Raw genomic sequence first — 17,079 nt, 5'->3', positions numbered from 1 at the left:
TATGTATCGATTTTAACTAAATATTATTCCGATATTTTCTGTGTCTTGTACCATTGTATGTATTATTTGATAGAATGAATGTAGAGACAAACAAAAAGCAGTATTTCTAAGAAACTTCTTTGTTCCGTATATTTATTTTGGGACACACTATAACACAACTACGAGACCTTAGAAGTGATTGGTGAGTCTAAAGGATTGAATGTTGAACTTTAAAGATGTTTTTTTAAATGTAGAACACCACACGGTTTCGGTTAAAAACAAACAAAAAAATATTAAATCATTTTTAAATTTCAACTGTAATATGATAAAAATAAATTCTGATATTGTATAACCGCTTATTAAAAACCGCATTTGCGGGAATAAATGCTATTTAATTATTTAACGTTGAAATGTACCCAAAGCTTTTTATTCGAAAATATTTTTACAGCATCATAATTATTTAATTAAAATTAAACGAAATCTCGATTCATTTCGATTGGAATATCTACGGCTTTTCGTAATTTTATTGTGATAAATATTTTTAATAACAAAACCAGCTGACCTAACAGATATTGTCCTGTCTTAACTATGAATATTGAATTCGTATTAGTGTAATTAATAAATAAAATGTATTCAAAAACATAGTGTTTTTTATAGTAGTGTTCTATGATACACCATCCATTTGTGTTATCGATATTTGCAGCGCACTTTTTGTCCATCGCTGACAGTTATCTCAAACATCTGACAGTAGCGTAAAATTAATATTGTCGTTCAATTTCCTAAATTTTCTAATGTTCCGCTCAACTTCCTTTATTGTTTTTTCATAAGAACCTTTTAAGAATAATTAACACAACAAAAAGAAATTAGCGAAATTGTTCCAACAGTTCACGCGTGATTCAATCACCCAGGAAAATAGAGATGCATTTTTATATAAATACATAAATCCTAACCGACGAAAAAAATAATTTTGGCAAATTTCAATCAAATCTCATTGAACTAATACCTAACAGCTATAATTCAAACCATAGTAACACACCTCGTTGGACTAATACCTATAATTCAAACCACAGTAAAGAATAACCTTAACAAACCATTCATTACTATACAGATTGCATGGAAACTTGCTAACAAAAGTGATGGCTATATCCGTAGCAGGACTTAAGTAATCACACCGCAGAACATAATATGCTCAAGTTGGCACAACTCGTAACTTGGCTGAATTGGTGCTCAGAGCTCCGCTTCACAATAGCTGAGTCGTATAATGCCAACCTACCCTCCCAAGGGTCCTAAGTTAATTTCGACTTCGCCAAGAAACGTCGGCATGCTCTTAGTTATTAAAATCCTAACATCTTGAAGCTTAATAGGTTTTGGTAACTGGTTGGCAAAAGTTGATAGAAACAGCTCATTGTTCAGCTGACGCGGTGCAGTGGGGCTTGGGTTTAGCGGTTTTGTTACTCTATTAAATTTGTTCATGTGGGACGGTTTTTAATTCTTGATTGTTTATGGTGTAGCTTGCTTTACGTCATCCGGGGCCTAGACGTCAGTGGTGTACGGTGGAATTTTTCGAAAGCGAACCCGACACAATATATAGTCACTTATATGCGTAAATGTAGTATGCAAATCGTTCTGATAATTAGATTCTTCATAAAGGGAAGCTGGTAAGAACTTCCAAATCCAGGACCACAAAATATATGGCATTACGTTATACTTAAATCATTAATGTCTGAACGATCTGCCACCGGGATGTGCCATTACCGTGAATTTTTTATTTGTAATAAAGTTAATAATAATAATAATACGTTTATTGCCAAAATTAAAACTATTACAGAAATTAAAAAGATAAAAACAAAACAATCTTACAAATAAAAATGGCAAAATTAAGTGGCTCAGCTAAATGCTGTCTGAGCTGTGAAACTCAGTCAGCGCTGGTTTTCAGCCACTCCTGGCCCCTTTGGTGTTAGACGGGGTTAGGACTAACTACTCCTCCATTAGCTTTTTTAACCGCTTAGGTCTAATAATATCAGTTAAAATTATCTTTAACAAACAAAAATCCATAATCTCATTCTCATTAATGATTGTAAGAAACGTCTTGTCAGTTCAGATGTGTGATGCGCAAATTAATAGACTACAGCTGCGATTATTATGGTGGTTTACAGTAATTGTGATAGACGATATGTTGCCTGGAAAGGGATTTTTCTATTTTAATTGATAAGAGGGTAGGTAGTCCATATATCAATGGTAAGGGAAAACTGTTGCTTTTGCCTGATTAAGATCTTTGTACAAATTGAAGAAATCAACACAAATTAATATTATTTATTGTGTGCCCGAAGAATCGAATGGAAACAGGAATAATGCAAAACGTATCGCCATAAAACCTTTGTAGCCCGTCATTCCACCAATAAACCGTTTAAAATAGACGCAAATCTCTTAGCAAATTTTGATCAAAATATCAGGCAGTACAAGCTCGAGAGCTTTTATCTAGAAGATTGAATTTTCCAGCTATGAATCCTTATAGATTTTACGCTAATCCTTTCGTAAGAGGATTATGCGGGCGGAGCTGCGAGCAACGACTAGTGTAACATTATTTATACATCTGATATGATTGGCTGCAATAGCAAATCACAATGGCGGATCAGTATGTGATACATGCGGATTAAGCGATTTGAGCGCCATAATAAGGCTATACGGGTTTAATTCCTGCAGCGCTGCAGCGCTCTCAGCGTAGATACTATAGTCTCACTGAGAATCAGTTATGAGGGTGCGGTCCTACCTACAGCGGACACGTTGAGTGTAATATATTGAGTATTTTGTGCATTGCTGTTTTTGGACATTGTTTTAAAAATATGATTTAATTCACAAGTAAGTTATGCCAAATAATTGATAATGAAAATGATTATTTATTTTATGGAATTGAAATACAGTCCATTTTCAATTGTATTATTTCTTTTATTTCGTCGTGGAAAATATATTTTTCGAACATAAATTAATTCTTGTTTCTTTACACTCACACCTTGTCACATACTATGTGGCGTAGATTATATGTATTTATTCTTCCTAGTACCTAACTAAAAGTTAACAAAAGTTCCGTTGTTAGTAACTACAATAGATGTAAGATAATTATTGTAATGTAAACTTCAAATACCACACTCTCATCATTGCCTTTATTCTTTGTGCCTTGAATGACGAGACGAGCTTGCCGTTAAACCTGATAGTAAACGATACGACCGCCCATAAATAGTTATACCATCCAACACCTTGAATTACAAAGTATTGTTTGGTATTCCACTGCACTCACCATCTTGAGGCATGAGATATCAAGACTCTGACATATGAGAGACCTCCACCAGGAAGCATTGCATGCGCTTAAAGTTTCTACAGGGTGTGCCCGCGCTTCGTATTTAAAGTTACATAAGTGGGTTATATTTTACAGAGCCTAAAAAACAATTTGATCCTTTTAAAACTTGATAATTGTTTGTAAGATACTTTTTTTATTTTATTTTGTCACAACAGTATATGACAACATATTATTTACATGCTGACATATCCATAAAAAATGTTTGTGCTTACACAGATTATTGAAACTTGAATTAACTTAGCAATAATAACGCATTATACTATTATCATCGTGTTCAAATGATGTGTCGCCCAGCCGCCCCGCTATCCCTCGCACCCACCGATCATGAGTGATTGTGATAGGTGGCTTAAAAGCCGAACTGTGACGGATGCTAGCTCATGAGTCTAGACAGAGCCTAATATAGACACACATGGCTCCAAGCGTTTCAACCCATTCGAGTGCGTCTCTATGAATGGATAATACCGTCGTACTATTTTGATCTCTATTGTATTGTAGATTGACATGTATTCTTAGGGTAGAGATATGAACGGTTATCATAACATTGTTAGTTAGAATTAATATAATCAATTTTTTTGTGTTATATCAATAGTCATTTTGACATTGCGTTAAAAAAGGAAACTACATACTCGTCTTTACTTTTGCTAATACTGTGCTAAAAATTATCCAAGTATAACGAATATTCCACAAAAAAATCCGCTTTTACTTATCTGATTTAATAAAATACATGCAAGTTTGATAGAAATCATTATACATTTATTTCTATCATGTATTCTTCTATCAACAAACTACCCTGACTTAAACTTCTAAATAATTTTGCATACTCCATAACTGGATTACAAAAAGGGTTCTTTTATTCTACAAAAATTGACACACAAGCAGAGCCGCAAGAAAAATTTAGTAGATATTATACTTTCCAAACGTCATACCTAAACCGCTTCAAAGTTAACTGAACTCAAACGCAAATAAGTCAACATCCATAATATAAGCACGTAATTCATAAAAATATTACTTGCCTCCCAGTCAGTTAAGGTCGAATATTGCTTGACCATAAACTCTTTTCGTAACACTGATCGGAAATCGACGAGTTTATGCATCATGCAAATATCGACTTAAACGACGTAGAATAAACATCAGAACTAATATGGTAAGCGAAAATATTTGTATATCCCTTCAAAAATATGAAATATGGGAGCCAAATTCAATATTAAGAATAGCATGGTTGTTGACACAGCTAAAAAAAATTAGGTTTGAATGGGCCGACCTTTGGTAGACAATCAAAAATTAATTCATTGTAATATACACAATTATTAAATAAATTTTAAACAAAATTTGAATGACATAAAAAATAACTTCATAAAGATTAGACAAACAATTTGTCAAAGCAGATAACTTAGTATAAATTGAAACACAAGCTTAACTTTGCTACATTTTAATAGCAATCCATTTTTTTTGAAAAGCGAGATATTTTGCCCTTACAACATAAAACAGTAAATTATAGAAGATAGTTTGAATTGACACTTATAAAAAAACTTATATGTGAAATTAGCAAGATAAAAATATCTTTATAATATCGATTCCTGGGAAAATATTTTTATTCGTATAATTCTCGATTTCCCGAATTCTCGCTTTGTATAACCATGTTTACGTCATCTGGATAAGGTTTTTGATATATGGCAGTCAGTCAGTGATAAAAATAGATTTTAATACGATATCTCTATAACCTTCTGAGCTGTATGTATAAGGCTTATTTTATTTAGGTTATTTGGGTTTCTAGTTAAACCAAAGGGTTTTTTTATAGCTTTGAATGACGAGACGACTTTGCCGTTGGCCTGATGGTAAGCGATACGACCGCCCATAAACAATAGAAGCACCTTGACTTACAAAGTATTTTTTGGTACTCCACTGCGCCCGCCACCCTGAGACATGAAATGTTAAGTCTTATCATATCCAGTAGTTACTCTGGATACTATGTCCGTCAACCCGGAACCCAAAGGTGAGTACTCACTGCTGCTTGGCGGCACAAATAGACATTGCGGTGGTACCCCAGGCGGCCTCTCACATAAGAAACCTACCACCAGTGGGATTTGGGTTTTAGTAAACAATATAATATAACGTGTTTATGTTAAACATAATATTTTGAATTGATGACGCGTCAAAAGCGGCTACAAATAATCAATCTTACTTATACACTTGTTTTAGCCGAGGTTAAGAATTGCTAAAATAGCTGTCCAACTCATTAACGGTTCCTAGATTAAACCTTATTAAAAGGTAAGATGGCGGGTTTTGACTTACAGCTGATCGAGTAAATTTGCGTTTTAACTAAGCATAGCTTTGCGAAAATTTTATTACACTGTTAATGTGTAAATATACATACGTACGACTACTGCGTCGCTAGTTCTGCTGTCTTGGCTGTTGCCGCGGGTCTAGATGTTTTCTTATTGAATTTTTTAGTTCCTGTATGCTCACGATAATGCATTTTGTAATGTATAACATGAATAACAACCGGAGACATTCATTTTTAACATACGGCTGTTAGCTAATGATATTATATGTATTTAACTTCTCAAGTTTTATTATTTTGAAACTAAGCGAAGGAGCTAACCGTCTGCCTAAGGATAATCGCCAGAAGCATGTAAAAGTTTATAATAAACAAATATACCAAATCATAATAATATCAACGAGCACAATAAATGAAAACAATAAAACAAACTTTTTTAATAGCAACCAATGAAACAACCCGTGTTAAATGAAAACATGAGTTTATTGAGTACGCAGACTACCAAAATTCATCCTGTCATGTTTGTCTCAGTTTTTACAGTACATAGCACTCATGCAGGCGGTTTCATCACGTGACAATAACCCTGAATGCAGGGCACGGCGCGTCCGCCACCGCGCCGCACCGAGCCGCGCTTGTTTACAAATCTTCAGCCTCTAACCTTTCAATGGATGCACACTTTTTATTACAACACATCTATACATACCATCCACTCTTATTTAGGGACTACCGAAAGCGTTAGCCGTCTCTCTCGCACACGCGCGCGGCCGCTTGAACCCGATGAACCCGTCTAAGCCGACGGACGTCTGTTTATCTCGCTTTAACCCGCGCGACAACGTATTCCAGACAGGGACGGCTGGTAGGTAAAATAAAAGCTCGCGTGCGTACATAAGCTGTAATGGTTTGGACGCAAATGTTTTATTTGTCCACAGCGCGTCCAGTCGGTGTTAATTTACGTTTAATTTAGCATAATAACGTTGCTTATTTAGTTCGAATTTAGTGAAAAATTCGCCGCGGTTCGTCGATTTGAGGTTATGTTTGAGAGAGGTAGGTGGGGAGGGTTTGCCGAAATATTGTATTGTTGTTTCCTCGGGCGTTGATACTACGTTCAGAATTCGAGGTACGATAATTGAGTTTATGTCTGTAGTACCGTAAGCGGTTTAAATGCGAGTTGAACTATTTCTAACAAATGATGAATAGAAGGTGTTAGCTTTAGAGCACATTGATTTTTACATGAAATACAGAATGATCTTAGTTTTATTATATACTAGCGACCCGCCCCGGCTTCGCACGGGTGCAATGCTGATACTAAATACACTACAGAAAAACTGTGAACGGTGTATACACCGTATGTTTTTATATATAAAACATAGCGGCCCGCTCTGGCTTCGCACGGGTGTGACATAACAAAATAACAGTATTTCTCTACTATTTAATGGATGTTATTATACATATAAACCTTCCTCTTGAATCACTCTATCTATTAAAAAACCGCATCAAAATCCGTTGCGTAGTTTTAAAGATTTAAGCATACAAAGGGACGTAGGGACAGAGAAAGCGACTTTGTTTTATACTATGTAGTGATAACCTACGGTTTTCGCTATAGGTTTTCATATAACGCGTTAAAAACTCTAATGTGGTCATTCATTTCGAAACATATTTAGTAAATATTTCTTACCTCGCCACTTCAGTAATGTCATATTATTTATAAAGTCACGTGCACATTGCAGCTAAGGGCACGAGATTTATAAATTACGTAGTTCTGAGGGCTGAAAGTGTGTATGGAACCTAAAATCATTTAATAATATATTATGTCTTATGGAGCAATAATCCGAATGTTCCGAACGGCCGCAGGTTCGATTCCCGGATAGAGACGAATATCGTAATTACTTCGATAGATACTATGTTGAGAGGTTTTATTTATTATCTTTATTGATATGTATAATTATTTATTAATATGGAGAAATGAGGTCTATATTGGTTCACTATGATAGGGAATGTGACTATTTATAAGTTATGAATTGACATTGAAATATTGAATATTATTTTGCTATTTAAAACTAAATAATATTGGATTTCTGTATTATTAACAAAAATAAATTAGATTATCTCTAAAAACCTTTTTAAACGTATTTCTAAAAACAAATTTAACTGATATTAACAATAATAGATTTAAACACGATACTATATCGTTTATTACATTATTTAAAACAACCCCTTTTTTATTATTAATTTTTATGACGAGACGAGGTTGCCGTTCGCCTGATGGTAGGCGATACGACCGCCCATAAACAGTAGAAAAACCTTCCAACACCTTGAAATACAAAGTATTGTTTGGTATTTCACTGCGTTCACCATCTTGAGACATGAGGTATTAAGTCTCATTATGTCCCGTAGTTACACTGGCTACAGGATCCTTCAAACCGGAACACAACAGTGACTACGCACTACTGCTTGGCGGCAGAAATAGACATTACGGTGGTACCTACCCAGGCGGACTATCACATATGAGAGGCCTACCACCAGTGATCCTACAAATAAAAACTAACAATTTACTAGCATTTTTATTTCTTTCCCAAAACAAAAATAAGACCAGAAAACTACAACACCATATATCCAACCCACCCTTTAATTTAAAGTAAACAGCATGTACAAGGGGAAGCAGCAAACCCAGGGGACAGACACGCAAACTTTATATTAATAGTTAACTATACATATTTGTCACGGTATTTTGTATTTTCATAAATTCGCGGCGTTAAGCCGTGTGGATCAAGGTTTGAGTACCAGTTATTGTGAATTTTGGTATGGACAAATATAAAGTGCGCGATATTACCGTTTATATGATTAGTGTTAGGCCGTGTTTATCACGTTATTTATATAAAAAATGTGTGTATGTACGTTTCTTATGGATTACACGGCTGGAACACTTTTAAGTAACATATTTAGGCAATCTTCAGATTATTAATGGTACTGTACGTACGTTAAATACGTTTCTCAATTATAATGGACTTTGCGATTTGCAATTGATGTTATGCTTCGGCCACGGCAGCCAATCTCAACGGAGTTCAGCCAAGTACGCAGGATATATAATAGTGCACAAGTGTGTGCGCCATACACAGATGCACTCTCTGTTCCTTCACTCACATAGTCCGGACGGCAATCCGACATAACGGAGAGATCAGGCGCAGAACCAACGGCTTTACGTGTTTCAAAGGCACAGGGATATCACACCGCTCACTTTCTGACTCCGAGCTGTGACTGAGTAATTATTCTAAAATAGAAAAACCCAGTCACAATTATTTTGGCCCGACCCGGGATTCGCACCCAGGACCTCGGTGCGGTAGTCATACTCGTGTACAATTATTAGTACGCCTCCGAGGCAGACGATTTGTAATTACGGAACTATTTAAATTATACTGTGAAGTTCAGTCGCAATCGGACCAATAGTTATCTGACTATAGATAATTATTGTTACTCGTTCGAATCCGGGGCGGGTCGCTGTATATATCAGCGTAAGATTTGAGTACCTCATCATCATCATCATCATGAGCTACATAAAGTCCACTGCTGAACATAGGCCTCCCCCAAATATTCAGACGGACATGTCGAAAGTGACCTGCATCCAGCGTGTTTCTTCGACCTTTATCAATTCGTCTGTCCACGTTGCAGGTGGACGTCCAACGCTGCGTTTGCCGGTATGTGGTTTCCACTTGAGAACTTTTTGCCCAATCTGCTGTCATTTAAGTATTTCCTAACACTTAAAATGATTTTTTATTCAAAAATACTACCATACACGTAATGGGTATTGCAATTTATGTTAGGTTCTGTGACCTTATCATTGTTTAAGCTCTACTTGTACACGAAATGGACTTGTATTTACAAAGTTAAGTCCGAAACTGCGTTCGTCACCGTGAGACATCGGTTAAGTCTCATAGCATCCGGTAATTATGACGGTAATGGCCTTTAAGTCCCTCTCCCGAGCAAACGGATTTAAAATTTCGATCCATACTTTTACGGCGCATCAGCTATGGGAATATGTAAATTACGAATTCTTTAAAATCGATTTCCATTTAAAATGTTAAAGCTTGTGTTGGTTGCAAATAATCTGACGGAAATTGTTTACCTCTAGTTACCCCTTCGTGGGCAAAGGCGTGTTATGAGTTTGTTTTATTTTTTCTTATTGTAGTAACTCTATTCACTAGGTACTAAATTTAACACATACATTATAATCTTTTACTGGAAAATAATATTTCATGCGGTCGAAGCCGCGGTCGAAATCTAGTTATGTATTTTCAAAAACGTAGTCACTTTAGAATACAAAGTTACGAACCGCCACAACACCATAGCTACTTGAATTCGATTCCCCGGCCAGTAAACTACATAGATTATACAGCTATTTTAACAGAAGTGTTTCGTTAATTTTTTAGTGTGTCACAGAGCATTACCTCTTATTTGCATCAGCTGGTTAGATAAACAACTCTGTTTTAAGTAAATATTTTGACGTTTCCAGTGAAAAATGGCTCTTAAATGTATTAGATTTTTCTGCCTGCGTCAAAAGTCTTATACAAAATTAATTCGCCTATGTTTTGATGGCGGAGAGACGACATAGCTTTCAAAAAAGTCTGCTCCAAAAAACTATATAAAGCCTTAATTTATTGCACATATGTTCAGCAATATAGTATAACGCGCCTGATCGTTTCTTATAATTGCTGGCAACATGTTGCGCGTCATTTAACCCAGCTTAACTCATGCGTGAAATAAATCTCACGCGATATCAAATGCTACAGTCTTTAAGCACAAAATAATACAACATAATCCGTACATAATGTGTTGATATGCTGTTTACTCTCAACACATTATATACAGGTCTTTGTGTGACAATTACAGCGCTTAGTGCCTTAATGTGCGGCTAAATCTAGATTAAGGCATGTAGGCTTAGCGCATGACTGCCACAAAGAGAACCCTGTTCAAACTTGCAAGAGGCGTGACAATTCACATGCTAAAGAAACCTAATCCTCAGGAATTATATAAAATATTACACATTGAATTTAATATTGATTAATATAATTAATGTAAGGGGAAATGTGGAATATGAAAACATCGAACCGCATGAACGCGGTCTACAATTATGGAGAGAAATGTAAGGATTTTTTTCGTTTAATGATAACTTACATAACAAATAATCTATACTTATAATAAATCTGTAGAGAGGTCAATTCTGTACATGAAATATATTTCCAAAATCAGGAGGTGATTAGGGATCGATACTGATGCCAAAATTGCAATTACTAAAATTTTTGTCTGTCTGTATAACCGTTATAGAAACAAAAACTACTCGACGGATTTTAACGAAACTTGGTACAATTATTTTTCATACTCCTGAGATGGTTATAGTATACTTGTCATCACGCTACAATTAATAGGAGCAGAGCAGTGAAGGGAAACGTTGGGAAAACGGGAGAAGTTACTCCATTTTTTAAGCTTCCGTCGCGTAAGCAACCTTAATGGTTAAAAGTTCCTTCGATTTCACCAGGATCCCATCATCAGACCCTGACCGGAAAATCGGACCACCTGCATACCACCATACATTAAAAAAACATCCCGACAAATTGAGCACCTCCACCATTTTTGAAGTCCAAAAATCCACGCGGGCGAAGCTGCGGGTGGAAGCTAGTTTGTAAATTTTTCGAAAAGGTGGATACAGGTCATCAAGTGACAGGGTTTTTGCTCCTTTTCAAAGATTGTTAACACAATGATAAATTACCTTTGTGCCTTCATATGTTACAATCTATTACATTTTCAACTTTAAGTAATATCTAATATGAGCCCCGCAAAAATATAATTAATGAATAAAAATATATTTTATTCATAGGAATGAAATTTTAATTCTCTAATATGAACCGCATTATCGCGTGATCCGATTAAATAAATTAATTGTAGGTAATTTATAAATGGACGTTGATTTTCAATAAAACCATTAAACTGAACGCTATAAAAGTAAAACGTACAATTATTTGTTGCGTAAAATCGGATTGAAGATATTCAATGAAAAATATTTTTAATTACAATGGGTATGCGAGAAATATTTTGGTGGACAGATCCGATCTTTATACGGATTATCCGTAAAAACAGCGCTGGCTTTATTTTTGTTCACCATAGACACGAATATGAAAAATATACTGGCGTACTAAGCGCAAAAGCGGTATGTCAGGGAAACCTTATTTCGAGATAATCGAAGTTTTGTAAATATAGTTTTGTATGTAAAACTGAGATAGAGAAACTGTTAAGATTTTTTTACTAAATTCTAAAAAAGATACCGTTATTTAGGTAAGTTCATTGGATGGGTATTTCTTTAAGCTATCTTACTATATAAATGAAGATTTTAATATTTTTTTTTGAGATACCGCTTTTGAGCTTAGCTCGGCAGTATATACAGGAAATTAGATATTATTCATAAACTATTCACAAAACATTTTTAATTAAACAAAACAGCGCTTGAGTTTAGATTACCGACCAAATTTTACCAAAGCAACGTATTAATGCATATTCAATTGCAACCCTATTTGTCTAAAATCCGAAAAAAACAGTGGAGCAAATAAATAAAAACGAAAGAATAGATTACTATACTCTCCGTATACGTTGTTGAGATGTAAATTAAAATTGATTGCACATAAACCGAACTGTAAAGCCGCATCAAATAAGACTACAGATTCAAGATAGATCTAAATCGTTCTAGAGAATTAGCTTGCATCTAAATCTGTTGGAACAGGATTGAAGTATAACACGATATGTATAACTTAGTTACACTCATGTAATATCGATCCAATATAACGGTATTACTGTTTAAAAGCGAGAGTATTTGAATATGTTTGGTTTGTTAGAAGTAAACGCGGGAAATAGTGAACGAATTTGGATAATATTTGGTGTACATGCCCTGGATTAATGTATAAGTAGTATTTATGCAGGACAATTACACTGCGTTACCTTTTTGACCTAATTTTATAGTAAGATTTTGCTTTACTCAGAGAAGATGTAACTTTGAATAAAATATTTTTTTTTATTAAAATAAAACTATTTTACGGATTTTATTGCGGTTTTTAGATTATACTAGCTTTTGCTTGCGTAATCGTTTTTCGGGATAAAGTTTTCCGTTATAATCTTTCAAAAGTTAAAAATGTTCCCCATTTTTGCAAGTTTTCATTACTTCTCCGCTCCTTTTGATCATACCGTGATGATATATAGCCTTCCTCGATAAGTGAGCCATCCAACACTAAAAAAATTTTTCAATTCGAACCAGTAGTTCCTGACATTAGCCCATTAAACAAACAAACAAACTCTTCAGCTTTATATAATAGTAAAAAATATCCCATGTCCGTCTCCTGGTTCTAAGCTACCTTCCCACCAATTTTCAGCCAATACGGTTCAGCCAATCGTGAGTTATAAATAGTATAACTAACACGACTTTCTTTTGTATATATAGATTTTTCGTCCCACGTTTCAAACATTTTGCCATCTCCTTGGACACGGGGCGGACTGACTGAAAATGTTAAATTTAATATCCAACACACGCGTGAACATAAAAAAGATTTTTTACCTGAATTAGGCCGATTTGTCTTATCGCCTCAGTCTCATTTATAGAATACAAACCGTTTGAAGATAACTCAAAAAATGGCATCATTACAATATAGCAAAAATAATTCCAAAGATATTTCTTAAATTATGTATAGTTTTCCAATCACGTCTAGTTGGAAAATTCGTGACTGTTTCCCGTCGGCAGTGCTGTAAACCTGTTTCATGCTTACGTTACTATTGTAACAATGGGCCACAAAGTTACTGAGTCATGTAACAACAAACACAGAGAAATGTGCTTTATTAATATTATACAGTATAGGCTGAAACTACTTAAAGTTTTTGAGATACAGTAACTTTTGAAGGACACAAATATTGTAAGCACATAAGTTAATTTAAGGTAGTATGAGTAAAAGCAATGTAGTAACTGCGATTGTACGCGCAACTTGTCGCGCAATATTTGGTGCAACAACGCGGCAGGTGTATACTGTTGCGGTAAACCTACGCATCTATACTATCCAGAAACATTATCGACAAACATCTTAAGATCCCTTATTTCCAAATTTGAGCTAGTAACGGGCAAAAAAAATCCACAAATATAGATTAAAGGAATTTTAAAAACAGTTTTTAAAAAACGATCCCAATGTCAATATTCAATTCCGATTCCAATCAAAATATTTCATTTGTAACCATCTGAAAAATATATTTCGTTTTGATCGGTCCATGTTTGAGATAGATCGAAAAAGGCGATTGAAATTTATTCAAAATGGCGGTGTAACACGATAAAGAAAAATATAAATATCAAGGTTAATTATTGCAACCCGATAAAAGAGCCACGTCACCTAACAATAATCTTAACATCCCTTGAAATCAGAAGTAATTACGTAAAAATGTTTCTCGAATATAGAATCAACGTCATTCATAATACGACGTAAAATAAAAAGTTCATGAATGCAGCCTCGACCGTGCATTACAAGCTGGCGAAGAGGCCACAACGGCCCTGCCGTTGATGAATGAAACGATCGATTAGTAGCCGATGTCAATGCTACGGAATAAGTATCAAGAAAAATTGACGCACGCTGACGCTTTTTATTCTCGGATTTTATTAGGACAAAGGTGCAACTACTGTATCCTAATTTAACCGACTATTCCATCCCACTATGTAATGTGATGTGATGTGATGCCTATCGCCATATAGAATGAAAATTCCAGAGTCCGGGCGAATAAATAGCAAAAATCAATGTGTAAAAATTTGCTAATGAGCTTCAAACGCATGAATTATAAATTATACCTAATCAGGATTATATAAGCTTTCAAATTAAAGAAATTAAAATCGGTTGATTCGTTGCGGAGTTGAGATGCCAATACCAGCATTTTAAAGAAAATTGATTAAACAAATTAATACATACGAAAACTTCGATTTTTTTACGTTAATAAATTTTTATTTAATAACAAAATCTCAGTATTGCCGAAATTTATTTTCATGATGCCATTAAGGTCATTAAACTTCTATAAATCGAAAACGAAAAACTTGCCCGCGCTTATTAATTCGTATATAAAAAAATAACCGATGTAACAAGTTCTTTTCGGCACTAAATGTCAATACAATGTGTTACGAGTTATATTAGTATGAATAACCAAGTTTTTAATGTTAAATAAATGTATAAGATTTTATTGACAAAATAATAACAAAAGAAATCTAACTTATCTATAACTTTTTCTAAAATCCTAAAAAAATATTTAATATATTAATAGCCTGTAGATATTGATAACATCAAGAGATTTCATGATAAATTGTTAATGACGTCACAAGAATTAAACAAAAATATAATTTACTTCAAGTCTCAACAATTACCTACCTTTTGACGTGGTGTTGTAACACCACCCGCTGAAAAAGGCAATCTATATAAGAAAAATGTAGAGTTCTAAAGGACGTACCTCAGTTAAGCTGTTAGGTAAATTGAAACCCGTTTAAATAAGAAAGTGGAATTCACTTTATCTTTCAGTTGAAACAGGTAAGTCCTTTAAATGTAAGCAAATGTTTATCTACAATTAGTCATGTGTGTAAAGTACGTGTTAAAGAAATTGTTAAACTGTAAAATATTCCACACTCAATCCGCGCACCTTGCGGCAATTCTGAAATTAAAACTAAATATGAGTTTTAAAATCCACTTGCATAGTTTTCAGTCTCAATTGTTCCGGATTTAAAATAATGCTATTAAATTAGTTCCATATAAAGCCAAACATAGTCGCTACGGCGTAGGTGGACTACGAACTACCGGCTACGAGGCTACGGTCGTAGCCGCCGGAAAGCTACGAAGCGGTTCGACCCGCTGTTCCATAGAAATTACTGAAATTATATTCGGTCGCACTCTTCTAAAATCGATACTCGATAAAGGTAATGGTTTTATGAGCTGTATTTGTAATTTTCATAGTACTTTATCCATGTGACAACGGTCAGCAAGTATTGAATCTAATATTAAAACTCTTACGAATACTATTAAGAAAGGTCGAACTCGTGTTACCTTTTATACATTAATTATTCACTTATATTTGTTTATTAGTTAAATTCTTATAATCATAAATAATGATACCTATTTTAATAAACGTATATTAAATTAAATAATATCCATTAAATGAAGACTACATCACTGAAAGACTATCGTAGTAAACGTCGTTGATTGTCTAATAATGAATGATTGTTAAAATGTTTATAGATTATATTCCCGACAGCGGCGGCGGAACTTTTTATTGACGAGACGCGTCGGGTCATCAGCACCGGAGGGCTTCTTTAACTCATGCGGCACCAATTATATTCACCGATAATAATTGTTTGAATACCGACGATTACTTTTTAAATTTAATAAAGATTTATTTTTATTTCGACATATTATTTTATTATTTTATACCGTATTTATTTTTGTTATTATAGAACATAAGTATGTTCAGTTTATTGTTCTAACAGGCTCAATTTTGTTGCGGTAATTATAAACGAAAACTAATAACATTTTTGTTTACTTTTAACTTTTCCCGACGTGATTTAACAACATTTTATTTAATTATGCCACTTTTATAATTGTTTATTTTTTAAATATATTGTTTTTACTTTTATTTCACTTTAATCCATTTATTTTCTGAATGACCACTAAAAATATTTAATGCACCATAATATTAGTTAATACACTTTGTGTTTTGATCTCAAACTATTAACTGAAAAGTATGCAAAGTATGGAAAATATTCGCTGAAAAAAAAACACAGGTCATGGAGCTCCATGAAATCGCAATGGCAGTTGCTAGCGTACAGGATACACAGATCGCTTGGCAGATACAAACAGTGAGGCGGCGGGAACGGAGCCGAACACTCCAGGCTCCGACGGCCCTGGACCTTAACAGAGTTAGTGAGTAGTGCGCTGCAGGGGTACTCACCGACGGGTTGGGCACGCACCGGCGCGGGTCCGAGCTCCGGTACGTGGGGCTGTACCGGCCCGGGAAGCACCCGGGGGGCGCCATCAGCCCCCCGCCGGACTTCATCTTGTCCGGCGAATACATCGCACATGACCCCCAAGGGTCGTCCTCCAACTTCAACACCTTGGAGGGTGAATGGTACTGGCGGTCGAAAATCTTGGCGACTTTATCGTACTTTCGGGTGCAAACAGCGACGCGCCGCCGCGACCGCTCAGTCCGCCGGGTGATGACCGACTGAGGCAGGCGCCGCGTGACGTCACCGGCCACGCCCTCGCCCCTCCACCGGCCGCTGCGCCCCCGCCGCCCGACGCCCCCGGCCGCCCCGCCGCCGCCGCACGCGCCCTACCCCGCATCCCCCGCATCGCCCCGCACTCGACTCACGCATGTTTACGTCGCCAGAGGCAGCTTCACGAATTACTGCATAATTTAATTGGTC

The 17,079-nt window shown here is 35.4% G+C and overlaps 1 protein-coding gene across 1 annotated transcript in view; it reads right to left on the bottom strand.

Annotated features, from left to right (window-relative positions):
- Positions 1-16,838, bottom strand: part of LOC115439948 (inhibitory POU protein) — a 75,497-nt gene extending 58,659 nt beyond the window's left edge. Inside the window, exons 1-2 of the mRNA XM_030164038.2 lie at positions 16,605-16,838; positions 6,271-6,305 (exon numbers count right to left, since the gene is read on the bottom strand). Coding sequence (XP_030019898.2) covers positions 6,271-6,305; positions 16,605-16,727 — 158 coding nt within the window. The 5' untranslated portion in view covers positions 16,728-16,838. The remainder of the gene's footprint in view (positions 1-6,270; positions 6,306-16,604) is intronic.
- Positions 16,839-17,079: the final 241 nt, after the last annotated feature.

Source organism: Manduca sexta, chromosome 27, assembly GCF_014839805.1.
Source record: "Manduca sexta isolate Smith_Timp_Sample1 chromosome 27, JHU_Msex_v1.0, whole genome shotgun sequence".
NCBI lineage: Eukaryota > Metazoa > Arthropoda > Insecta > Lepidoptera > Sphingidae > Manduca > Manduca sexta.
The sequence above is the reverse complement of the archived record's forward strand: the minus strand, read 5'-3'. Positions and strand labels throughout refer to the sequence as shown.